Raw genomic sequence first — 26457 nt, 5'->3', positions numbered from 1 at the left:
GGCTATAATGAGGTTAGGAGCCGAGGAGACTTGGCAGAATCCGAACTGAGCATCAGTGAGCAGGTCAAAAACAGAATTACCTGGAAAAACTCAGCAGGTCTGGCAGCATCGGCGGAGAAGAAAAGAGTCGACGTTTCGAGTCCTCATGACCCCTCAGCAGAACTCATTCAGTTCTGCTGAGGGGTCATGAGGACTCGAAACGTCGACTCTTTTCTTCTCCGCCGATGCTGCTAGACCTGCTGAGTTTTTCCAGGTAATTCTGTTTTTGTTTTGGATTTCCAGCATCCGCAGTAGTTTTTTGTTTTTATCTCAGTGAGCAGGTTATTGCTGAGTAAATGTCGCTTGATAGCAATGTCAACAATACCTTGCATCACATTGCTGATGATCGAGAGTAGACAGATGGGGTGGCAATTGGCCGAGTTAGATTTGTCCTGCTTTTTTGGCTTTTTTGGTGAATACCAATTTTTCACATTGTTGGGTAGATGCCATTGTTGTAGCTGCACTGGAACAGGTTGGCTAGGGCCGAGGCTAGTTTTGGGCACAAGTCTTCATTACTACTTCCAGGACATTGTTAGGGCCCATAGCCTTTGCTGTATATAGTGGCTTCAGCCATTTCTTGATATCACATGGAGTGAATTGAATTGGCTGAAGACTGGCATCTGTGATGCTGGGGTCCTCAGGAGTGGGCCAAGATGGATCACCAACTCAGCACTTCTGATCTTATTGAAATGTGTAACATTCTTTGAGGGATGGACAGGGTTAATGCTGAGAGACTGCTTTCATCTGGCTGGAAAGCCTAGAACTAGCAATCACAGTCTAAGGGGTCCACCATTTAGGGCTGAGGTGAGGAGACATTTTTTACTCAGTGTTGTGAATCTTTGGAGCTCTCTACTCCAAGGTCTGTGAATGCTCAGATGGTGTACTTAAGGCTAAGATCAACAGATTTTTGGACTCTAAGGGAGTCAAACAAAAAGGGTGGGAAAGTGGAGTTGAGGTAGAATATTAGCCACTATCTGGTTCAATGGTGAAGCAGATTCAAGGGGCTATATGACTTATTCCTGCTCCTATTTCTATGTTCTTGATTTCTTAAAGGAGTGGATACGTTCACCATTCCATTTTAACTTCATCTTTCCCACCCCCACCACCACCCAGTTTGGCTTTTGATTGGCAAAGAGAGTTAAAATCAGCCTGCTTGAAATGAGATCCCTGGTCAGATAACATTGCTCCTTTTCAGATTTTTTTTAAAGTTTTGCTGGTCATTTGGCTAGCAGAATTTATTGATTTTTTTTTGCTTTTCGAATTTTCTTCAAAATCTCATGCCCTGTTTACTTTTAATTGCTTCTGAAGAAAAAGTTGTATTTATGGTACTTCTTAGCAAAGATTTAAAGAAGTCACATTTTGGAATGCATGTATAGTACAATCTTATAAAACACAAAACTTACTTTCCACAGTAAGGTATGCACTAGAGGTTCTAGATCCTACTGAAATTGTGTAGATTCCTTTGTCCACAGGATGTACATCCTTTACAATTAGGCGGTGAGTGAAACCATCAGGTAAGGCATTAATTTCATATTTTTTGCTGTTTCCCAGTGGCATCTTTTTGAATGACCATTCTACTGGGAGGGGTAATGAAGTGGTGCACTCAAAGACGGCATCTTTGCTCTCCTTGCATTTGACATCTTGTAATCGCTGTTTAAACTCCACAGGGATTACTGCAATAAAAAAAAAACAAGTAGCATAATTAATAATTGTAATGAAAGTGTTTAATCAGAATATAATGGCTGTGTCATAGGAAATAATGGCACTTACGACTGATGTCCACTTCTGTTGCAAAAATCTCTGCATCCTCAACACTTACTTTGTACAGTCCAACATCTTCAAGCTGGAGATTTTTAATACAGAAGGTATATTTTTTGCCTACATGTTTGAGATAATGCTTTTGGCCCGGATCCAGCGAATGCTTGATCAGTTTTCCATCCTTTAATGAACATTATAAACAGCTTATTGTTGAATCAGTGCGTTTGTAGAAAACAAGGTTATTTACTTTTTCGGCTCTAAATTTGCTTTGACTACTTTGACCACATAATTGCGCTGTTTATTCTAATCCTACAAAAGTAAAACCACTGTCAACTGTTGCATCATCCAGCTCATTGCATTTCTAATTCTAACACTGTTTTATAGAAGTCAGAAAGGGGCAGAAACTAAGGAATAAGAAGCGGCAGGCCCTAATACAGCAGAAGTGAACAAGTATAACTTCATCTAGTACACTGTAACATACGTAAGCAAACACATTACTCTTAGTAATTGGAAGGGGACAGAAGGATTGAAGGTAAGGAAGATATCCTGAAATGAAAGCACCAGATATATCACTACTGTCACAAAAGGAATGTTTTAGCCAACTTATTGAAGCAACTGTATTGCATAACAAGGTAATATCTAATCAATTAACTGCAAGATGCAGAATAGTCACGTTTGTATATAATATGTAAACGCAGATTGAATGTTCTAGTCTATCCCTGATGCACATGATATTCATTAAGGGAAAACTAATAATCACCTTATATAGATAAATTTTTAGATCTGGATTTTTGAGTTGCAAATCAAATCCAAAGCTCGCTGTTCCATCTGGTTTTGTAGCAACTTGTTTCAGGTTACTAATTTCTTTCACATACTAGGAATAGGATAAAAGAGATAAGGAAAAAAGTTAGAGGATACATTGATTAATAATATATCTGCCAAAGTTATTAAATTAAAGTCTTATCATTGATTCAAAATACTGGAAAATGTTTTTATTTTCAATAATTGCATATTCTTCTGAATTGCCCAATTATAGGCAATTGAATAATTTGCATTTTCTGTATAATCTAATCATATATGTCCAGTTCAGAGTAAACCAAAATAAAGTCGTTGGTAAGTCCTAATACGGCGGAACATTGTGAATATGAGTCAGAGAAAATCATGATCAAATTGTATAGCGCTCTGGTCAGACTCCATCTTGTATACTCTGTCCAGTTCTGATTGCTAAGAATAAGGGGGACATTCAAGCCCCAAATTAGTGTAGAGAAGCGCCACAAGGCTGATCCCCAGTGTTAGCTGCCTGATGTAAAAAGACTAGAGGAAGCTGGACCCTTCAGCCTGGAAAAGAGATAACTGAGTGATGATCCTGTATGCAAAATTATAAATGGTGTGGAAAAGGTAAATCAAGAAATCATGTGAGGTAAGTCTTTGGTCAGAACTGCAAACTAATAAAAGGTAACATTTTTCTCGATATCGGGAAGTGTGTCTTCATAAGAAGACTAATCAGTGTACAAAATAACTCTGAAATACAGTAAGGGAAGGGCAAACCCTGGCACCATTTAAGAACCAACTGGATGCTGCAATAGAGGAATAAAGTGTTATTTTAGATAAATGAGCCAAAATGAACCAAGCGACCTTCCTTACCACAATCTCTTGTGATAGTGCTCTGGTGATGTTATGAGTTTGGGTGCTAACACTCTCACAATACAATTTCTGAATTAAGATTGTTTGATAGTAACAGAAAGAAAATAGCAATGGATGGTGTTTCCATTGTTGAATGTATTTCAGTTCATAGACAAATAGAGTCATTAATTAAATATATACTATAAAATTTTGGATGCTGGAACAATCACAAGATGCCAGAACCAAGAAAATTTAATGTATAGTCATAAGATTCCAGCTTCTGGTCCCATTCCAGGAATTGAGCACAAAAATCAAGGTTGAAACTCCAGTGCAAAATTGAGGGAGTGCTGCAATGTCAGAGGTGCCATCTTTCAGATGACACATTAAGCCAAGGCTCTGTGTGCCCGCTCAGATGGGCATAAAAAAATCCATGATCCCATTTCAAAGAAGAGCAGCGGAGCTAGCCTCGGTGCCCTTGTCAATATTTATCTCTCAGTTAACATCACAAAAACAGATAATTTGGTCTTTAACTCATTGCTGATTGGAAGAGTTTGCTGTGTGTAATTTGGCTGCCCTGTTTGCACATTACAACAGTGAATATACTTTGAAAATGTTTCATTGGGTGCAAAGCACTTTGGGATGCCCAGTGATCAAGAAAGGCACTACATAAATGCATATTTCTTTTTCCTTTTTTATATTTTCTGGTTGCCATCGTTGGCGATGGCAGAGCAAATTAGATGCAGATATGCCTGAAAGTGATGTAGCCTGAATTTTTCAAAAGCTATTGCCATGGCTCATAATGGCATAACTAGTATCCTGGAAAACAGGTTGTCCAGTGGCTCTTTCTTAGCTACAGGCGATGGAACAGTAAATTTCCAACGCTCTAACTTGGTGCAGACCCTTATTCATCTGGAGTGGGTATTATGAAATCCCAAAATCCCAATTAAGTGCTGTGCAAACACAATTTCACAGTATGCACACTAGCTCTGCTGAGATATGTGCAAGTGAAAAATCTACTCCATTTGGTTCCGAGGGAAATGCAGGGAGAAAAAGTGTGGAAACACAGTGAGGCTGAATTTTCCCAAACATGTAGGTATATCTATATGTATATGTGTGTAGATAATTCACAATGCATGTAATGTACAGCCAGAAGTTGCCTGCTTGAACAGTGCTAAAATATTCTGTGATGTTATTTACTTATGTATGGAGATCAGTGGGTAAAAATCAATTGTTCTCTTTTGATTGAAAAAACAGAGAACATTGTCAGGTAAAACAAATTTTCATTGTGGTGCCACAATTATGGAATTACAATTTCTGTAATAATTGTCATGGGACAACATTAATCTTTAAAATGGTTTAAGTTATTATTATGATCCCTGTAGAGACTGATAACTTAAAAAAAATAAATTTGAACTTCCAGTGAATGGCTGAAAGGATCACATGACTAGATTTCAAGCTTTAAGACTTTTACTATAACACACAAACTAAAAGCAACATGACTAAACACTATTTCAGGAGGCAACTCCTGCTCTAAACAACAGATAGAATCCCCCATTTAACATTTGAAATGACCAAAAATCCCCTCCCATAGTCATACTTTACTTTGTCCCTTAAGTAGACACTCTATTTTGGCGGACCCGATCCAAAGTGATTCTTAGCTCCTCTTCCTTTGCCAGTCAGATGATTTCTAATCCCCAAACTGACTTTTGGGTTACCTTGGAGATCCCTCCCTCTAGCCAAAGACAGGTGAATTTTCCAGCTTTGTTTAAACCACCATGTCCTTGGCTTCTTCCATCGGAGCATGAGCTCCCAGCCATATTTTCCATAGTGAACAATAGAGACTTGCTGTCTCTATCTCTCTGCTCTGTCTTTCTCGTATTCTTGGACGCTGACCCTTTGAGGTTCACTGATACTTTAGGAAAGTTTGCAGCCTGAACCTGCAATGGCTTTCTATGGACCCTTTCCCTCTCAAAGCCCATTTCCATGGAATTGTGAATCACTTAGGCCTTGTATCCAGGTAGAAATGCTAATTAGCCAACCAGTAGACCTCCAAACACCCTCTTGGAATTAAATAGACAGACTGGAACAGTTTATAAAAACCTGAAATTCTTAACACCTCCCTGGGTCTTGGAGATTAACAGTATATCCACTGTCAGCATAGCCACTCTGATTATTGTTTACAGGTGTGAATAACTTGAATCTTTTTCCCAGTAAAACAACCTGGGCTCCACTTTAACCTTTGACCTCCTTCATTCCTCCATTTTATCCTAAATTAAAGACTTAGTCTGACTATGCAACAATATCATAAACCTCATATTTGTTACATTACTGTAACATATTTTGTTTAACCCCAAGTGCAAGTTTGTATCGGGGAATGCCCTATATTAAACTAATTTGTAGAACTGGCCACCGGCTGTGACAAAGATACAATACCTTTGCTTGCTTTTCCTGTCTTTCTTTTTTCATCTGATGCAGCTTTCTCAACATGCCTCGAAAATCAGTGAGACCATACTCCATGCAAATCCTTTCATAGTCTTTCTTGTCAGCTTGCATTAGAAGTTCCCAGACCTTTTCGTCTGAAATCTTTTCTTCTTTCTTTTCAGGTAACGGAGCTCTGCATGATATGTCAATGTAAGATGGAACGGTTTAATGACTTCATTTTAACTATTTATATATAAAACTGTAAAGCACACAACTTGCTAATATTTAGTGCATTGAACAAATCAGCAAACAACAGTTTGAGTTTTCTGCCCATGTCCTTCAGTTTGTAAAGATCTGGGCCTTGATTTTCCTTTGAAAATTGTTTGATCGATTTTGGGATGGAGAAAAGGATCTGACCCTCAATTGAAAATGATCTAGAAGGTCATGCCTCAAGAGACTGTATCTCCCCTCAGTGTTATTCAGGAGCTCAGCTTGCAGCAGGGTTAAGACCACCAGCTCAGGTTAACAAGGAGCATTATCTGTATCAGTAAAAGCAGCCACTGCATCATTCTTTTTTGCCACTGGCTTTCCCCAGGCAGCCTTGAGTGATTTTAGCCACATTAGTTAGGCAGCAGTTGACCATTGTAGAAGGGGCTCACAAGTGTTCTATTCAGATGGGCTTAGAGATGATTGCCTTCTCAATGGAGCCTGAAAATGAAAGAGAATGAGCAAGCCTTATTCTGGACTTGGTGAGAGAGGAGATGGAGCAAGGTGTATAAGCCAGACTGCACCTTTGTATCCTTGTCACAAGCTCATGTGTCCATGACATATTTGTCAATCTCTCCTTAGCTGTCACCTATCCCTGACCTTCTATCTCATTCCACTTGCTTCACCCTCTCTTAAACATTGTACAATCCATCACATTTCTACTTCTCTTTAGCTCTGAAGAAAAGTCATATGGACTCGAAATGTTAACTCTGTTTCTCTCTCCAAAGATGCTGCCAGACCTACAGAGTTTTCCCAGCATTTTCTGTTTTTATTCCAGAGGTGCTCTGTGTTCATTCATAGGTACTTGCGCATCTGTAGCTGCAGGCCGAGGTAGACAAGCTGCATTTTTGAATAGAATTAGTGCTCCTATTCGCAAAGGAAGCTGGGAAAGCAAAGCAAAAATAATAAAACATGCAAATACCTGATTAACTGTTATGATGAATTCTTCAATGGAAACAGCAAATTACAGTATATCGTGCATTCATTGACACTGCATGTAATAAGTCATGTCAACGTAGTCTGCTTAGCCATTCTCGCCAAGATTATAGCAACTACACCTACAGGCATTTATACTTCTCCCTGGTTGAGCGTCTGGGTCACAAAGAATCAGGTACAGAGCTGTGTGATCTATTGCTAAGAAACATGCAGCATAGGGCTGGCATAGTCAGTGACATGCTAAAATGCTGACCTATTGTACCATGGACTGAGCAAAGGGCTCTTCATTCACTTCCCTCATTACAATAGTAAATACATGTTAAAAAGAGAGTAATTCATTGGCTGTAAAGCACTTTAGGATGTCCTGAGGTCATGAAAGGCTCTATATAAATGCTTTCTTCTTCAATTTGAATGTACACAATATAATACAAGATAACAATTTGATTCAGCTCCACAGAAAAAAAACTAAGCAGTTTATAATGATAATATACAAAATATTTAATGGAGATGCTGGAAATTTGAAATAAAAACTGAAAATGCTGGAATTACTCAGCAGGTCAGGCAGCATCAATGGAGAGAAACAGTCAGTGTTTCATGCTGATCACCTTTCATCAGAACTGGAAAAAGTTAGATATGTAATAAGTTTTAAGCCAGTGGAAGGGGAGGGGGCAGGAAGAACAAACAGCAGTGTCTTAATAGGGTGGACAGCAGGGGAGGTTACATGAGAAAAGGTTTAATGGTACAAAAGCCAAAGAGAGTGGTAATGGATATAGTAAAGAAACAAAAGATATGTTCAGATGAGGTGTGAATGGCTACATAGCTGTCTGAATGCAGCATGAAGGGATAAAGTAAGAAATTAGACAAGAACGGCCAGCTAAAACAAAACACATGGAACTAGACAGAGGCAGAAGTTATGATCTGAAATAGTCAAACTCAATGTTGAGTCCAGAAGACTGTGGAGTGCCGAGTCGAAAGATAAGGGGCTGTTCCTCAAGCTTGTGTTGAGTTTCATTGGAATAGTGTAGCAGGCCAAGGACAGAAAGGTCAGAGGGGGATCCAGGTGGAGAATTAAAATGACAAGCGACAGAATGCTCGGGGTCATGCTTGTGGACTAAATGGAAGTGTTCCACAAAGTGGTCGCCCAGTCTGCATTTGGTCCCTCCAATTTAGAGGAGACCACATTGTGAGCATTGAATACAACAGAGTAAATTGAAAGAGGTGTAAGTAAATCACTGTTTCACTTGGAAGGACTGTTTGGACCTCGGACGGAAAAAAGAGAGGATTTAAAAGGACAGGCATTGCATTTCCTGCACATGCATGGAAAGTTGGCTTAGGAAAGGTAGGGGATGTTAGGGGTGACTGAGGAGTGGGGCAGGGTATTATGTAGGGAACGGTCCCTTTGGAATAATTATTGTGTTAACTGCAAAGGTAAATAATCTCAGAATCAGTTCACAGCATCTGTTATTTTTCCAGTACATAGTGGGAACTTTGTTCAATTTTGGCTGTTTTCCTCTCAGTTGTTCTCAGTGCAAATTCGAGTTGCTTGCATCATGTAACATATCATATACAGAGGCTTGTCTGCACGCTCAGGCGAATGTAAAAGATCCCAGTACACTATTTTGAAGAAACATGGGGAGGTTACCCCCAGTGTTTTGGCCAATATTTATCCCTCAATCAACATCACAAATAATCAACATCACAGATTACCTGCTCATTATCACATTGTTTGTGGGAGTTTGCTGTGTGCAAATTAGCTGCCATGTTTCCCACATTGCAACAGTGACAACACTTCAAAAATATTTCATCGGCTGTAAAGTGCTTTTGGGCATTCAGAGGTCATGAAAAGTGCTATATAAATGCAAGCCTGTCTTTTTTATTTTAACCATTTGTGTTTCAGATTCTAATATTATTTTCATTGACTAGTAAATTATATTCTTAAAATGCTTACCGCTTTTTCAACACCTTCCGAAAATCTTCAGGGTCTGTAATTTTATCTGAGGAGAATAGAACAGAATGGTCATAAAATGTTTAATAGTGGGGCTTTAAATTATTAGGTATTATCTAACTATATGTCCATATACACAGGGCTAATTTTTCCAGCTTTGCTTATTCTAAATTTATTACCTGTGTATTACTTTATTTGCCTAGTAAGAAAATATAGTCCTGTCCCCACATTATTCTAACACTGTAAACAGTGATATTCCAGAAACAGCCATTTCTCTTCCCTTCAAAGCCAAAATGCACGATTAACGGACACACACCAAAATTCCTTCCTTTGTGAAATGTAATTGAGAATTTCTCCTATTTTATTAAATATATATGCTCACCTTCTTCTCCAGGCCTTTTAAGTTTCTTCTTGTAGCCAACTAATTAAGAAAACATCAGACCAAAAAAAGAGAAGAGAAATACATTAGTTGAAATTCAGAAATGTTCAGGCAAAGAAAACAGAAGTAATTTTATACTCTGCAATTATGCACTTAATAAATACATGAAAAATATAAAATTAGCACTGTCTACACATTGGCCAGGATTTCCCGGTCTGTGAGCGGGGGGCGGGGCCCGATCGCCGACGTGTAAAATGATGTGGGATGACGTTGGGCAGGACTCCCGACGTCACCCCGCCCCATTTAAATTTTCAGTTAGGCGGGGGCTCAGCAGAATCAGCTGTGCGCCCGCCGACCTCTCAATGGCCAATTGAGGCCATTAACAGAGTCATTAAAGTAATTGGTGGACCTGCCTGTCCAACCTTACGGTTGGCGGGCATTAGGAAAAGCATGAAACCTCATCCGCGGGCAGGATGAGGTTTCATGTAGGTTTTAAAAAATAAAAGTGTATTTGAAAGTGATGGACATGTCCCAGCTCATGTGACAGTGTCACATGAGAGGACATGTCAGGGATTTGTTTCTTTTCTATTTTTAAGATTTTTTATTGTGAAGCCAATCTCCCTGAGGCAGCACTTTGCCTCAGGGAGATGAGAACGTTCTTTCGTGCGCATGCATGAAAGAGCGCACTCTCAGCTCAGGAAACTCCCCCCTGCCCGCACAGGGAGTGCATAGCGCTTACTTGCGGACGTCACGCTGGGCGGGCCTTAATTGGCCCTCCCACATAAAATGGCGGCATGCCCCCGATCGGGGAGCGCCGATCAGAGGCGCGTCTCCACGCACCCGCTGCTAAACGTCCCCCCCAACGGGGGCAAAATTCTGTCCATAAAGTGGGAGGTCTAAATGTGGAGAATTACGAAGATACTTTACTGGGAAGTTTCTTTCCTTTGTTGTGCTAACATAGTAACATTTATTGGAATATCATCCAGTTGAAATAATAACCTACTTTTCAATTCCCAAGGTTATCAGATGAAAAAAGCATTTGCTTTCATGAAAATGTTATTTTCGGGGCAAAGCAGCAACCCAGTCTCTACTTATTTAGGCTCAGGTGGACAAAATCGTCTTAACTATCTCTAGTGCCACCAATGCTTACATTGCCTAATACTTTAATTTATGTATGTTTTATTGCTTCAAACAAGGTAAGGGCCTTATTGTGCTTTCTACGAATACAAATTAAGAGTTTTGGCCTGGGATGTGGTTTTATGATACTTAGCAAACAAATACAGTGATGCCATATTGAATTTTGATTGTATTTACTTTAAGTTTTAAATTATGTATTATCAAGATATAAGAAGGACTGAAACTCTTCCCTAGTGAAGTGTAACTAAAGTACAAATTAATCATATACTAGGTTTCACCCCTCAGCTGGAAAAATGGCTAAAATCAGCCTGGGAGATTCAAGCAATTGCTGCAATATTTTAAATTTCAGGAATGCACCTGTGAAGTTGTGACTAGGAAGCAGGATTGAAACTGAATTGCAAAACAGATCATTGTTGTAGGTCCTGATAAGGGTAACCATGACAAACTTTCATTTTGTCTTTCATGAGTTATTGAATTAACTCCATAATTGGAAATACTTAACTTATCTATTGCCAGCACTGATATACTCATAGTCCTTGATAATGGCTTCCTTAATATTTTGTTTATATGCATTCTTGGGATGTCAGCATTGCTGGCAAAGCTGGCATCTATTGATCATCCCTAGTTACACCTCAATGGCTTGAAAGGCCACCTCAGAGGGCAGTTAAGAGTCAATCAAATTGGTGTGGGACTGGAGCCACAAAGAGGCCAGATCAAGTAAGGAAAACATTTTTTTTGCCTGAAGGGCATTAATAAACCAGCTAGGTTCACCAGTTGGATTATATTTTCCATTGTATACCATCTTTCCCTCATTTAGTAATTTTTCATGCTACAAAATTCCTATTGATTGCCACAAGACAGTAAATATATTGAACAGGACAGAGCTTAAAGCACTGAAGAGTACTTATGCATATTTTAAGTATTCCATTGAGGTGATAACATGTAAACATTAGGGATATTGTACTAGATTCTTACCTTCTATAATATTAAGATTTACTACACATATGGCCTCTCCATATTCATTAGAAACAATGCACCTATAGGAACCAGCATCATCTATCGTCAGTTCTTTTACCTGAAATAACAATACACGTAAATTAATACATTTCGATCACAAAAATGAAAACATATTCCATGCACCATATTCCCTATCCAAATGGACTCAGTGTAAAGTTAGAACAGTGGTCCTCAACCCATAGGTTATAACTCATGAGACAATGGTAGGGAGAATAGTGCAAATGGCAAAACATCTTTAAAAGTTGCATATTATTTTTCATATGTAAGTTATAAATAAGTAGCTCTTGTAGTGATGTGAGGTACAAGAGGAGAGTGCAAGAGAAGGACCCTGGGACAGGCAGTCAGCAGCACCTAGAGGAGAGTGCGAGAGGAGGACCCTGGGAGAGTACGAGAGGAGGACACCAAGCCAGGCAGTTAGCAGCACCTAGAGGAGAGTGAGCGAGGAGGACCCTGGGACAGACAGTCAGCAGCACACAAACAGTGTGAAGAGCACAGAAAGTGCAAAATTCTTGAACTGCATTCAAGAGAAATTTTAGCCGGCATGTAACAAGCCCAACGAGAGGGGGTGCAATTCTAGACTTAGTCTTAGGAACTGAGCAAGTAGATGAAGTAGCAATGGGGGAACATTTTGGAAAAAGTGACCATAATATAGTTAGATTTAGCATCATTATGGTAAAGGACAAAGATAAGAAGGTGGGGGGTGGCGGGGTGGAAGACAAATTTTACATAGCTGAGAGGTGAGCTGGTGAGAGTAGACTGGATACAGCTATTAGAAGGAAAAACTGTCAGATCAGTGCGAGGCATTCAAAGGCGAGATTTTATGGGCACAGTGTTGACATTTTCCCACATGGAAAAAGGGTAGTACTGCCAAATCTGAATGAAAGTTGCTTTGGTCCCAGAGACGCATAGGCTGCTCTCTCATTAGAGAGAGATGGCTGGTGGTGAGTTTAACCTGAGGGTCAGCACACCTCAGGTGAGGGGTGAGGTTGAGAAGGCTCATGTATGACCTCAGCCACTATGGAATTGAACCCACACTGTCTTTGTCACTCTGCATCACAGACTAGCTGTCCAGTCAACTGAGCTAACCGACCCCCAATCTGGTTATCCAGAAGCGTACAGAACAAGATAAAGCAGAAAAAGAAAGCTTAATACTGAGTGTAGAAAGTGCAGGGGTGAAGTAAAAATGAAAATTAGGAAAGCAAAGAGTGGATACGATAAAATATTGGCAGGTAACATCAAAGAAAATCCTAAGCTGTTTTACCAGTACATTAAGAGCAAGAGAATAACTAAGGAAAAGTAGGGCCTATCAGAGATGTACATGGTAACTTGTGGGTTGATGCAGAAGATGTGGGCAGGGTTCTCAATGAGTACTTTGTCTTCACTAAGGAGAGAGATAATGCAGACATTCTTGTTAAAGAGGAGGATTGTGAAATGTTGGGTCCTATAAGCAAAGTGATGGAGGAAGTACTGGAGGGACTGGCATCCTTGAAGGTGAATAAATCACCAGGATCAGATGGATTGCATCCCAGACTGTTGAAGGAAATAGTGATCATTTTCTAATCCTCACTAGATACAGGCGAGGTCCCAGAGGATTGGAGGTCTGCAAACGTTGTACCGTTATTTAAAAAGGGTGCGAGGGATAGGTCAGAAAATTATAGGCTGGTCAGTCTGACTTTGGTGGTGGGAAAATTATTGGAAACAATTCTGAGAGGCAAGATAAACTCACTCAGAAAGGTACGGATTGATGAGGGGTAGTCAGCCTGGTTTTGTTAGGGGAAGATCGTGCCTTACTAACTTAATAGAATTTTTTAAGGAAGTAACAAGGAATTTTTTAAGGAAGTAACAAGGAAGATTGATCAGGGTAGTGTAGTGGATGTTGTCTACATGGATTTCAATAAGATATTTGACAAGGTCCCAGATGGCAGACTGGTCAGGAAAGTGAGATCTCATGGGATACAGGGGAAGGTGGTAGGTTGGATCCAAAATTGGCTCAGTAACATGAAACAAAGGGGTTGATGGATGTTTTTGCGAATGGAAAATGGTTTCCAGTGGTGTTCCACAGGGCTAAGTGTTGGGGCCCTTGCTGTTTGTTATATATATTAATGATTTAGGCTTAATTGTGGGAGGCATGATTGGGAAACTTGCTGATGACATAAAAATTAGCCGTGTAGTCGATAGTGAAGAGGAGAGCTGTCGACTCCAGAATGATATCAATGGTTTGTTTCAGTGGGCAGAGAAATGGCAAATGGAATTCAATCCAGAAAAGTGTGAGGTAATGCATTTGTGGAGGGCAAACAAAGCAAGGGAATACTCAATAAAGTTATTGAGAGGTGTAGAAGAAGTGACAGACCTTGGAGTGCATGTCCACAGGTCCTTGAAGGTGGCAGGATAGGTGAACAAGGTGGTCAAGAAAGCTTATGGAGTGCTTTCCTTTACTGGGCGAGGTATTGGATACAAAAGCAGGGATGTAATGATGGAACTGTATAAAATGCTGATTAGGCCACAGCTGGAATTTTGTGTACAGTTCTGGTCACAACATTACAGGAAGGACATAATTGCTCTGGAGACAGTGCAGAGGAGATTTATAAGAATGTTCCCAGAGCCTGCAAATTGCATCTACAAGGAGAGATTGAATAGGCCAGGGTTGTTTCCTTAGAAGAGAGGAGGCTAAGGGGTGACTAATTGAGGTGTACAAAATTATGAAGGGCCTAGATAGGGTAGCCAGGAAAGACTTGTTTCCCGTAGCTGAGGAGTCAATTACCAGGAGGCATGGATTTAAGGTGATTGGTAGAAGGATTAGAGGGGACATGAGAAAAAACCTTTTCACCCAGAAGGTGGTGAGTGTCTGGAATTCACTGGCTAAGTTGGTGATTTAGGCTGAAACACTCAACTCATTTAAAAGGTACCTGGATCTGCATCCGAAGAGCTGTGACCTGCAAGGCTACAGAGCAGGTGCTGGAAAGTGGAATTAAATGAGTGGCTAGTTTCTTTTTTTTTTCAGTTCTGTTGAAGGGTCATTCGGACTCGAAACGTTAACTGTGCTCCTCTCCGCAGATGCTGCCAGACCTGCTGAGTTTTTCCAGGTATTTTTGTTTTTGTTCTTTTTTCTCTTTTTTGGCTGGCGCAGATACGATGGGCTGAATAGTCTCTTTCTGTACCGTAACTTTTCTATGGTTCCATGTCCCTTTAAGGGACAATATCTTAAACTGCTGTCAAGCACTAACACCTTGACAGGAAGTGGTTATATATTAATGTATATATCTATATATATTAATCCCATGATTTGTATTTAATCTACAAGCAGCAGCAATAGGAGTCAGATATACTATACTTAGATAAAAACATTTCACTTGCATTTCCCCTAACTTAGTCTACTGCATTCGTTGCTCCCAATGCGGTCTCCTCTACATTGGAGAGACCAAACGTAAACTGGGCGACCGCTTTGCAGAACACCTGCGGTCTGTCCGCAAGAAAGACCCAAACCTCCCTGTCGCTTGCCATTTTAACACTCCACCCTGCTCTCTTGCCCACATGTCTGTCCTTGGCTTGCTGCATTGTTCCAATGAAGCCCAACGCAAACTGGAGGAACAGCACCTCATCTTCCGACTAGGCACTTTACAGCCTTCCGAACTGAATATTGAATTCACCAACTTTAGATCTTGAACTCCCTCGTCCATCCCCACCCCCTTTCCGTTTCTTTCCCTTCCCTTTTGTTTTTTTCCAATAATTTATATAGATTTTTCTTTTCCCATCTATTTCCATTATTTTTAAATCTATACCTGTAATGCCCTGTCAGTCTTTCCACCCCACCCCCACACTAGGGCTGTACCTTGAGTGTCCTGCCATCCATTCTTAATTAGCACATTCTCTTAGATAACATCACCACCTTCAACACCTCTTTGTTCCTTTATCTGTGACATCTTTTGATTATCTGCTCCTATCACTGCTTGCTTGTCCCTACAACCACCCCACCCTCAACTCCCCCCCCCCTTAAACCAGCTTATATTTCACCCTTCTCCTAATATTACTCAGTTCTGTTGAAGGGTCGTGAGGACTCAAAACATCAACTCTTTTCTTCTCCGCCGACGCTGCCAGACCTGCTGTGTTTTTCCAGGTAATTCTGTTTTTGTACTATACTTAGCCTCCTAGTTAACTCTATTTGCATATTGTCTTATCTTCAAATAAAGAGCTCACATTGTTTCACTAATCCTTGCCGTGTGATTGGTATGTTTATGTGAAAGAGAAGAATGTAACAGTTGTTGCCACTAGATTGTAAAGACCATTTGCTTCTTAATGAAAATGCAACATTTTTGACATTATACTGCATTATGGACCATTTATGTGTATGATAACAAATGAGATGCAACAAAGCTCAAGATTGCAATTATATACTTTGACACAAACATTGCTTATTGCTCATGTTATACAAATTACATTCAATGCAGAGTTTAATGATTTTAAATCAAGAATTAGCTTGATCTATTGACAATCTCTATTCACAATTGAATGAGAGTGTTTTTTTTAAATATTGAAGTCTGCAATTGACGCTCAGTCCTTTATTTTATTTTGTCTCACCATTGCCTGCTCATGGTCAATACTGGGTGGGTTGGCAAGGAGGGTGAAAGGGCAAAGGGTGGTGGGTGGGGGGGGCATGGATTGCCATAAATTGGCACTATGTTCAACAGACAGGTAATGAAATTGCAAGCAGCCACTGCAGGCAGTTTTTTTTTAAACTAAAGGGCTTGGGGATTTAAATGACTTGACAGCTTGACTGAACTTATCCATTTTTACGCACAGTCATGTCTACTCTTAACAATCCCAAAGGGGCACCCGACCTCTCCCAAAGGGCACTTTTCTTCTCCCAAAGAGATAACTGCACCTCTCCAAAAAGATACCTTATCTCTCCAAATGCCTAAAGCCCCACGAGTCATGTTTTGGATATCCCAGTTATGAAAATTGCATCTGTGTGAAGATGTGCACATGTAAGGGTGCAGCTGCCTCTGTAAACCACCAATGTGCAAACTACAACCCACCCCCGCTCCCCCACCAACCACCACCCCCCTCCTTCCTCTCACACCAGGGAAAATGGTGAGTGCCAGTTTCGGGGTTGGGACTTCTTGAATCGGGCCTCCAGCACCATTTTGGCTGAGGCACAGAGCCCTTCCAGCTTTGCGAAAATTGGGCCTCTATTGCAATAGGCTGACTGTCACTTAATCAAATGTGCAGCAACTGGCCCCGGGACACTTCAAACAGACAAACAGTAAACATTTGAAAAGCTCCAATTTTCATTCAGCTGTGTGTTTTATTCTCCTTCATAGGACATCAACAATCTCAAGGTTTGGATTTTGAAGTAATTATAGATGTGTCGGAGACCACAATTACCTAAAAATATAACTTATAGCTTTCAAAACAAATTACACAAGCAGACAGTTTTAAACACTTGAACTGTAATTTACTCATTGAGCAGAATGTTACAGAGGTGGGGTGGACAGATCGCAACCACCACCACCACTCCCTCCCCCCCACCCTTCGAAGCAAAATCGGTGTTGAAATGACCTGTTCCACGCCAACCCACCCCACAGCCATGACATGCTCCGGGTGGACTAAATAGGGGCAGTGTGGAACTTTCACCCCTCACTGGGGAGGAAGTCCTGTTCTTGGGAGCTGCCAAGAGTGCATTAATGGGCACTGCAAGGACTGCAACCAGGAAGAAGAAGAAGGCCCAATAGATCCCCAAGCCAAGGGAGTCCAGGGTCTTGGGCCCATTGATTTTTTAAAAAAAGTAGGCTGCCCACTCCTGCCCGACTGCTCACGCCAACCGTTTTATGGCTAGGGCAACATACTATCAGGGTCAATTGGTTTGGTAACAAGCCCAATTGACCCTTGATTATACATTTAAAAATGGTGGATGGGCTGCTGTTTTTGGCACCTGCCCATCTCCTATTATTCTGGTGATGAGCTCAGGGGTGGACAGGCAGCCTATTTTACATGCCCCCCTCCACACCATAGACACACCTGCGGGGGCAAGTGAAATGCAGCCCTTTGTTTCTCATATCGAAACACAGGAGTTAATTATACACAAGAAAGCTAATGCCTTGCTTCCAACACCATAGAGTTATAAATCAGTCTTTCAGAATTCAGAAAATGGCAGGTTAATATAGTGGATTGCATAAATTTGCTTTTTCATTTACATTTCTGCTTGTTGTAACTGGAGCTGCTGACCAGTTAGTAAATGGCTGTTGAAAATGAACATATGAGCTTTAATTAGCCAAGTTTCTGATGGTGAGATTAATTAGCTATGAAGTCCAATCTTAACCAGCATAAAACTGTAATTAACATTTCTACATACTTCCATTAAAATAAATAAAGCAACTGGGGAGACTAACGCCCAATTTCATATATTGTCATAACGAAAGGAGCAAAATAAACCCCTGGAAATGATCCTGTTAACCAGAACCAAAAAATAAGTTAATTTAAGGTTGAACTACTTTTAACCTAAGCAGTTGCAAACACATGTGCTTCTATCTTTATTTTCTGACATATTTTTCATCTTGATAGTTGATGGTTTCCTTCCTTGGACCCAAAATACAGACTGAGATTGAATGAACTTCACTATCCAATGAGATGTGCTTGTGAATTAGAATTAATTTCCACTGTTGACTGTTTTACTGGTTGGGACTCACAGCAGCCATACCTGCAGCTATAATGGAAATCCAAGCTGGATGCCCAATGGGAGGGAATACTGTTGGTCATCAGCATGTTAGGCTGACTGCTGTGATTGTAGGTAAAACCTTTCCTACTGCCTTTAGGGGTCACCTGATTGTACCGTCGAATCAGCTTTAAGTGCGGGTAATCTCAGGGGTAAACTCAGTCGTGGACCTGCTTCAAGCATTCAGCTTCTACAAGAGCTCTGTAATAAAGTTATCTGTTTTAAGTAAGAAAACCTGTCCGTTACGCCAAGGGCAGAAATTTCCCCCCATCGTGGGGGGGGGGTTGCGTGGGGGCGGGTCGGGGTGGGCGCAAACCCAATCGGTGCCCCTGACTCGGGCTGCGCTGCCATCTTACGTGGGCGCGTAAGGTCCGCCCAGCGTGAAGCTCGCCTGGAAGTGCTGAGCGCTCCCTGTGCAGGCGGGGGGGAGGATTCCCTGAGTCGGGGCCTGCGCAGAAATCTCCCTGAGGCACAGAGGTGCCTCAGGGAGATTTGTTTAAGTTTTAAACATCCAAATAAAGAAATTAAAAACTTTTAAAACATGGCCCCTCATTTGACAGTGTCACATGAGTTGGGACATGTTAGTGAACTTTTTAAAAAACTTTTATTGAATTTTTAAACACTTCATGAAACCTCATCCCGCCCGTGGATGAGGTTTCATGAAAAATGCAAAGGGCGCCTTTGCTCTTTGCCTGCCCACCAGGTTGCTCGGGCAGCTCAGTTAATTATTTAAATTAGTTTTTAACAGGCCTTGATAGGCCTTTGACAATTCTGCGGGTGCGCAGCCGAGTTGGCTGCACGCCCGCCAAACTGAAAATCTGAATGATGTGTGGTGACGTCAGGACACCCGCCCAAAGTCACCATGCATCATTTAATGCGTCGTCGGCCCGAAAATTCTACCCTAAGTTATTACACTGACTGAAATATTTAATCTCTGTTTTCTGTTGAAGTACCCTTCAGGAAAGATCACACTGAAAAAAAATAGTATATCTTATTAAACCACATTATTGAACATGGCAAGCTGGTAGTACTGTTCATACCTGCAAAATATATTCATTCGTAATCTTGTCGTGGTAGACGTTATATTTGGCACTGTTACTGAGTTCTTCATTGTTAAAGCTCCAGACAACAGTAGGCTCTGGTTTTCCTTGCAACACAGCTTTAAAATTGGCAATTTTACCTTTTAAAGGAATATTAACACAAAAATGAAACCATTTCCAAACCAGGAAAAGATTTAAGTGTCATTACAGTTTGTAAATAATGAATTCATCAGCCTCTTAGTGCCAGGGAATACAGATGTATATTACACAGAAAAACAAGTGGACTTGGTAGTTTACAGTTGGCTTTGCCTTCTTTTGTTCCCCCTTCTGAAAGATAGGGGAACTAATGAAGTGGGACATGTTTTCTTTTATTGTTTCATGGGATGTGGGTGTCTTCGGCTCGGCCAACATTTGTTCCTCATCTCTAATTGCCCTTGAGAAGGGCACAGTATCTGTGAGATCATGGTATTCAGTACATTGCACAAGAGGTCCCATTGTTATGGTGCCTGGTTACACTACTGTTTAGCTAGACATTGAGGAGTAAAGGTACTCGTTACTTTGTTTTTTTTTAATTCATTTATGAGATGTGGGTATTGCTGGCTAGGCCTGCATTTATTGCCCATACCTAATTGCCCTTGAGAAGCTGGTGGTGAGCTGCCTTCTTGAACTGCTGTGATCCATGTGGTGTAGGCACACCCACAATGCTGTTAGGGAGGGACTTCCAGGATTTTGATCCAGACATAGTGAAGGAACGGCGATATATTTCCAAGTCTGGATGGTGAGTGGCCTGGAGGGGAACTTCCAGGTTGCGGTGTTCCCATGTATCTGCTGCCCTTGTGCTTCTAGATGGCAGCAGTTGTGGGTTTGGAAGGTGCTGCCTAAGGAGCCTAGGTGAGTTTATGCAGTGCATCTTGTAGATGGTACACAAGGCTGTGTATCAATGGTGGAGGGAGTGAATATTTGTGGATGGGCTGTCAATGAAGTGGGCTGTGTTGTCCTGGATGATGTCAATATTCTTGAGTGTTTTTGGAGCTGTAGTCATCCAGGCAAGTGATGAGTATTCAATCACACTCCTGACTTCTGCCTTGTAGATGATGGACAGGCTTTGGGGAGTCAGGAGGTGAGTTATTTATGCAGGATTTCAAGCCTCTGACTTGCTCTTGTAGCCACAGTATTTATATGGCTGTTCTAGCCTGGTTTCTGGTCAATGGTAACATCCAGGATGTTGATAGTGGGGGATTCAGTGATGGTAATGCCATTGAACGTCAAGGGGTGATGGTTAGATTCTCTCTTGTTGGAGATGTTCATTGACTGGCACTTGTGTGACACGAATGTTACTTGCCACCTGTCAGCCCAAGCCTGGATATTGTCCAGGTCTTGCTGCATTTGGACATGGACTGCTTCAGTGTCTGAGAAATCGCAAATAGTGCTGAACATTGTACAATCATCAGCAAACATCCCCAATTCTGATGGAAGGAAGGTAATTGATGAAGCAGCTGAATATGGTTGGGCCTAGGACACTACCCTGAGGAACTCTTGCAGTGATGTCCTGGAACTGAGATGACTGACCTCCAAGAACCACAACCATCTTCCTTTGCGCTAGGTATGACTCCAACCAGCGGAGAGTTTTCCCCCTAATTCCCATTGACTCCAGTTTTACTAGGGCTCCTTGATGCCACACTCAGTCAAATGCTACCTTGATGCCAAGGGCAGTCACTCTCACCTCACCTTGGGAGTTCTGCTCTTTTGTCCATGTTTGAACCAAGGCTGTCATGAGGTCAGGAGTTGAGTGGCCCTGGTGGAATCCAAACTGAGCTTCAGTGAGCAGGTTATTGCTAAGCAAGTGTCTGAATATTGTCAGGCCCATAGCCTTTGCAGTATCCAGTGCCTTCAACCGTTCCTTAATATCACGTGGAGTGAATCGAATTGGCTGAAGACATGGTTGGGGACTTCCGGAGGAGGCCGAGATGGGTCATCCACTTGGCACTTCTGGCTGAAGATTGTTGTGAATTCTTCAGCCTTTTCTTTAGCATTGATATGCTGGGCTCCTCTATCATTGAGGATGGGGATATTTGTGGAGCTCCTCCTCCAGTGAGTTGTTTTATTGTCCACCACCATTCATGACTGGATATGGTTGGACTGCAGAGCTGATCCATTGGTTGTGGAATCACTTAGCTCTGTCCATCACTTGCTTCTTACGCTTTTTGGCATACAAGTAGTCCTGTGTTGTAGCTTCAACAGGTTGATGTCTCATGTTTAGGTATGCTTGGTGCTGCTCCTCGCATGCTCTTCTGCACTCTTCATTGATCCCCTGGCTTGATGGTAATGGTAGAGCGGGGGATATGCCAGGCCATGTAGCTACAGATTGTGGTTGAGTACAATTCTGCTGCTGCTGATAGCCCACAGTGCCTCATGGATGCTCAGTCTAGAGTTGCTAGATCTGTTCAAAATTCTCATTTATTACAGTGGTAGTGCTACCCAACGGGATGGAGGGCCTCCTCAATGTGAAGATGGGACTTCATCTCCACAAGAACTGTGCGATGGTCACTCCTACTGATACTGTCATGGACAGATGCATCTGCGGCAAGCAGGTTGCTGATGATGAGATCAATTATGTTTGTTGGTTTCCTCACTACCTACCGCAGATCCAGTCTAGCAGCTATATCCTTTAGGACTCTGCCAGCTCGACCTCTCGTGGTACTTTCGAGCCATTCTTGGTGATGGACATTGAAGTCTGCACCCTTGCCACCTTCAGTGCTTCCTCCAAGCAGTGTTCAACATGGAGGAGCACTGATTCATCAGCTGAGGTTAGGCGGCGGGGGCAGGGCGTGGTGCAGTACATGGTAACCAGCAGGAGGTTTCCTTGCCCATGTTTGACCTGATGTCATGAAATTTCATGGGATCAGTTAATGTTGAGGACTCCCAAGGCAACTCCCTCCCATCTGTGTACCACTGTGTCGCCACCTCTTCTGATTCTGTCCTGACAGAACATACCAAGGGCTGGTGACACTGGTGTCTGGGACGTGAGCTGTAAGGCATGATTCCATGAGTATGACTAGTCTTTAAGACAGCTCTCCCAATTTGGCACAAGATGCTAGTAAGGAGGACTTTGCACAGTCAACAGGGCTGGGTTTGCCATTGTTGTTTCCCGTACCGAGGTCAATGCTGGGTGGGCTGCCATTTTCATGCCTTTTTGTTGACTTATTAGTGGTTTGACAAAACTGATTGGGCATATTAGAGTCAACTACTGTGGATCTGGAGTCACATGTAGGCCAGACCAGCCAAGGATGGCAGATTTCCCTTCCCTAAAGGGACCAGATGGGTTTTTAATGACAATCGACAATGGGCAATGGTTTCATGGTTATCATTTCATGGTTATAATTCCAGATTTTTATTGAATTCAAAATCCACCATCTGATTCGAACCTGGGTACCCAGAGCGTTACCCTGGGTCCCTGGATTACTAGTCCAGTGACAATACCACTACACCAGCACATCCCCTCATGAGGTCAACTTATGGAAGTGTCTAGTGACAGGCCTCCTGATTATTGGTTTGACGCTGCCATGGCGTTATGGAAATATAGGGCAAAACATTATCACAGGTGAGGAACTCCGAAAATCAGGATGCAAAGCAGGTTTGATGAGCAGCGGAAGATGAAAGGGAATTTTGTCAGAGTCGTCCAATTAATGACCAGCAGCTGTGGGAGCTGGCCATTAACAGCGAGCCCCTGGAACCATCTGAAAACCTCTGGAGCATACCATTTAATTGGCTCTTTAACAGACTCAATTGCCTGATTGTTGCTAATTACAGGGGCCTCTATCCAGCGGCCCAGCCGCCTCCAAAAAACTTCAACGCAGCTTGTTGGGCTTCCAGCCCATGCGCTTCCCTGTCAATTTGCCAGCTTATCTGCCTCCCAGACAATTGCCCAAAGCGTGAGAGACTCTTACAGCACTGAAGGGGACCATTTGACCCAGTGTGCCTGTGTCAGCTCTTTGAAACAATTTAGTCCCACTCCTCCGCTCTTTCTACATAGTCCTGTAAATGTTTCTCGTTCAGCTATATGTTGAATCGTCTTTTGAAAGTTACTATTGGATCTGTTTGCGCACACTTGTAGACAATGCATTCCAGATTATAACAACTCTGTGTTTAAAAAAAAAATCACCTCTTCTGTCTGCTGGGTCTTTTGTCAATTAAATTAAACCTGTGTCCTCAAGTTACTAAACTTCCTGCCAGTTTCTCCTTAGTAACTTCATAATTTTGAACACCTCATAAAAAGACCTCAATTAAATCCCCCCTTAACTGGGTCTGTTTTAAGGAGAGCAATGCCAGCTTCTCTAAACTCTCTCTCCTCTGTCATACAATGTGCAGCATCAAATGAAGCTGGGGTGAGATTATAGCCTCAGAGAAGTCCCAACCTACTTCTCCCTTAATGTCCCAATTGTCAGCGATTTTTCGTGACCTGACCAACCTTACGGTTGGCGGATGAGCCAATCGGCCAGCTGGGCTTTACATTTTTGATGAAACCTCATCCAAGGGCAAGATGAAATCTCCATTAGGATTTAAAATAAAAAGAAATATCCGGGGACTGTTTTTTTTTTATGAGGTCTGCTTACAGGTGCTTGAGTGCGTTGAATGGACATTTTTTGCAGCATTTTTGGGCTTTATTTTCTTATTTGCAAGTCTGCAGCTCCCTGAGGCAGCTGTCTGCATTCAGGAAGCTCTCTCGAAGCGCTCATCTGTGCCCACGGTGACATCGGCGCCCGCCCTCTTCCTGCCCCCACCGGCAGTGCTGAGTTTTTCTCTGGGTGCGTTTCACGCTGGCTGGCCATTAATTGGCCAGCCAGCATAAGATTGTGGTCAGGGGCCAATTGCAGGCAGAAGTGCATTTCGCGTCTGCTTCTGAGCCCGCTGATCGCGCCTGCCCAGCGAGCATAAAATTCAGGCCCTGGGGTCGGGTCGAGCCCAGGAATTCAGATCTACAGTCTTAGTTTAGCAATTGTTATGATCTCCAAATCACATTGCATCACCACTAAACTGGGTGTGTGAATGTATTCTAAGGTAAGTAGAAATTTTGGGCACAATTTTCTGAAGGTTATCTTTGAATATAAGCACAGTTGAGGTATAAGATTTCTTTTTCGTTCCTTACCCTCCTGCATGGTCAGCGGGATTGGTCTGCGTTCAATATCCGGTACGCGACATCCTTGTGGGATATTTTCTGTGAACTGTGTTATTCTGACTCCAGGAGTTGATGATTTCATTGTTTTGACAGCTAGAATGTTTTAATAAAAACAAAAATAGTTTTGCTAAAGAGAAAGAGAAACTAACACCTTGCAGTTTTTTGTCTCAGCACAAGACTTTGAGCAATGGTTTACAAATAATCAGGAACCACTTGCAAATACTGATAAGAACTGGGAACAATGTTTTGATTTCCAAATGGTACTGCCTGTTATCCAAAGAGAAATGGTGTTAATTGGAGACAATTAACATTTTTCATTAGTATATAGCAACAGCGGAATCCTTTGTTGGACACAGTGTCTGGGGAGCACAAGGGACACAGACATACAAATGCTGGAGTTAGTTCAGGGAAGAGCCATGATTCTGACCCCGCAGAGGACTCACTGATGAGAAAAGATGGTTGAAACTTGAATTTTTCAACCTTGAAAGAAGGCAATTTAGTGGTGGGGACTTTATAATGTTCAGAAAATAGTAAATGATGTGGAAAAGATAGAAAGATAAAACATCTTCAAATTAAACCACAAGAACACAGCTTCAATTAGAAAGAGGGATATTTAGGAACGATGCCAACAGGTCTACACACAGGTAATGATAACTGTAGGGGATACACTTCCAGGTAGGGTAATTTAGACAAAAACCATGGAATTATTTAAGGAACAATTGGATGCCATAAGGGATAATAAGAATATTACTGGAAGGATCAACTTAGATGGTTTTTGTCATTTGCATTTGCCTTACAATCTATTGAATTGGAATTTACTTAAAATCATGTGTTTCAATGGTCCTGTTTTCCCTCTTAGTAGTGTCTGAAAGAAAGCCTGATGATAAAGACAGTGATACTCAGTGTACTGATGCAAAGTAGTTTCAAATGAAAAATGCCTGCAAAGTGGCATTGTAACTAAGTAATCAGCTAAGTCATTTGACTTCAGATAGCCATAATATGAGAAATTAGAGATTAGCTCCAGTATGTAGTCCCACTGCTTGAAGCTGACAGGAGCCCAATGTAACCCCAGCCAGTTGCAAAATTCCCAAAGTGGACATTTTACTTCCTGGAAACTTCATAAGCTTATTCTTCAATCTGTTCAGCATTAGGAGAAAGCAGATATTCTTACCCATGGTCTCATTAGACATTACCTGGTTTGGTGCCATATAATGATGGCATCATTTTCCTGTCCATGTTTTGCTTCTTCCTCTCCAGTTATGGTTATAATGTCAAAGCTGTTAATTGAAAGAACATGGTACAGGTTAATATCGTACTTCTAGTCTTATGTAACCTTGAAGTGTTATTCAATGAGATTAACGTGAAATAGGTCACTCTGTTTGTGTGGAAGATATAATTGCTTTTCGAATTGCACACACATTTACTACATCATTAATTTCTCATTTTGTATGCATGGAGGTCTAAAATTTGTAACCTCAGTCACGTGAAGCATATATAATCCCTCTTCTGGACTTCCCAGCCATGTAGGTGAGAGCAGTTTTTCAGCTTACAACATTCAAATGCATGCCATCTCACATAACTAATGTTCACATAAATTCAGTGTATCCACTATACCCACAATCCACTACTCGGTGTCTAAGAGTGCATCACACTTCTGCACCCATCACTGCTGTACAGACAAAAAAACTGACTTAGTGATTTATTAAATATTTTAAATTTAGTCTGAGGGTAAGGCTTTCTCTTTTGTTTAATTCTCCCTATTCCATTGTTATCCCAGGCAATACACTGGAGTGAGTTGTTCATAGATCTGTTCCCATATCAGACTAGCCCGATGTTTTCCTAGTTGGTGTTAGATTAGTGTTTAATGTTAAACAGTGTATATAACCATGAGGAACCAACTAGAGGATAAGATGTTTCAAACGCAGGGAAAACACAAACTCATTGTAGCCATATATACACAATAATACAGAAATGCAAGTAGCAGTGAAAGAAACTTAAGAATTGCTTAAA

General features: G+C 41.5%; 1 protein-coding gene across 1 annotated transcript in view; it reads right to left on the bottom strand.

The window, feature by feature from the left end:
- The window catches only part of LOC144684081 (uncharacterized), a 62746-nt gene extending 37027 nt beyond the window's left edge, over positions 1 to 25719 (bottom strand). Inside the window, exons 1-11 of the mRNA XM_078547797.1 lie at positions 25641 to 25719; positions 24418 to 24540; positions 19272 to 19411; positions 11481 to 11580; positions 9372 to 9410; positions 8993 to 9038; positions 7861 to 7918; positions 5854 to 6015; positions 2558 to 2671; positions 1810 to 1978; positions 1443 to 1712 (exon numbers count right to left, since the gene is read on the bottom strand). Of these exons, the coding sequence (XP_078403923.1) occupies positions 1443 to 1712; positions 1810 to 1978; positions 2558 to 2671; positions 5854 to 6015; positions 7861 to 7918; positions 8993 to 9038; positions 9372 to 9410; positions 11481 to 11580; positions 19272 to 19411; positions 24418 to 24540; positions 25641 to 25683 (1264 nt within the window). The 5' untranslated portion in view covers positions 25684 to 25719. The remainder of the gene's footprint in view (positions 1 to 1442; positions 1713 to 1809; positions 1979 to 2557; positions 2672 to 5853; positions 6016 to 7860; positions 7919 to 8992; positions 9039 to 9371; positions 9411 to 11480; positions 11581 to 19271; positions 19412 to 24417; positions 24541 to 25640) is intronic.
- Between the last annotated feature and the right edge of the window lie 738 nt (positions 25720 to 26457).

This window comes from Cetorhinus maximus, chromosome 8, assembly GCF_964194155.1.
Source record: "Cetorhinus maximus chromosome 8, sCetMax3.hap1.1, whole genome shotgun sequence".
NCBI classification, from domain to species: domain Eukaryota; kingdom Metazoa; phylum Chordata; class Chondrichthyes; order Lamniformes; family Cetorhinidae; genus Cetorhinus; species Cetorhinus maximus.
Note: the sequence above shows the minus strand (reverse complement) of the source record. Positions and strands in the feature narration are given on the sequence as shown.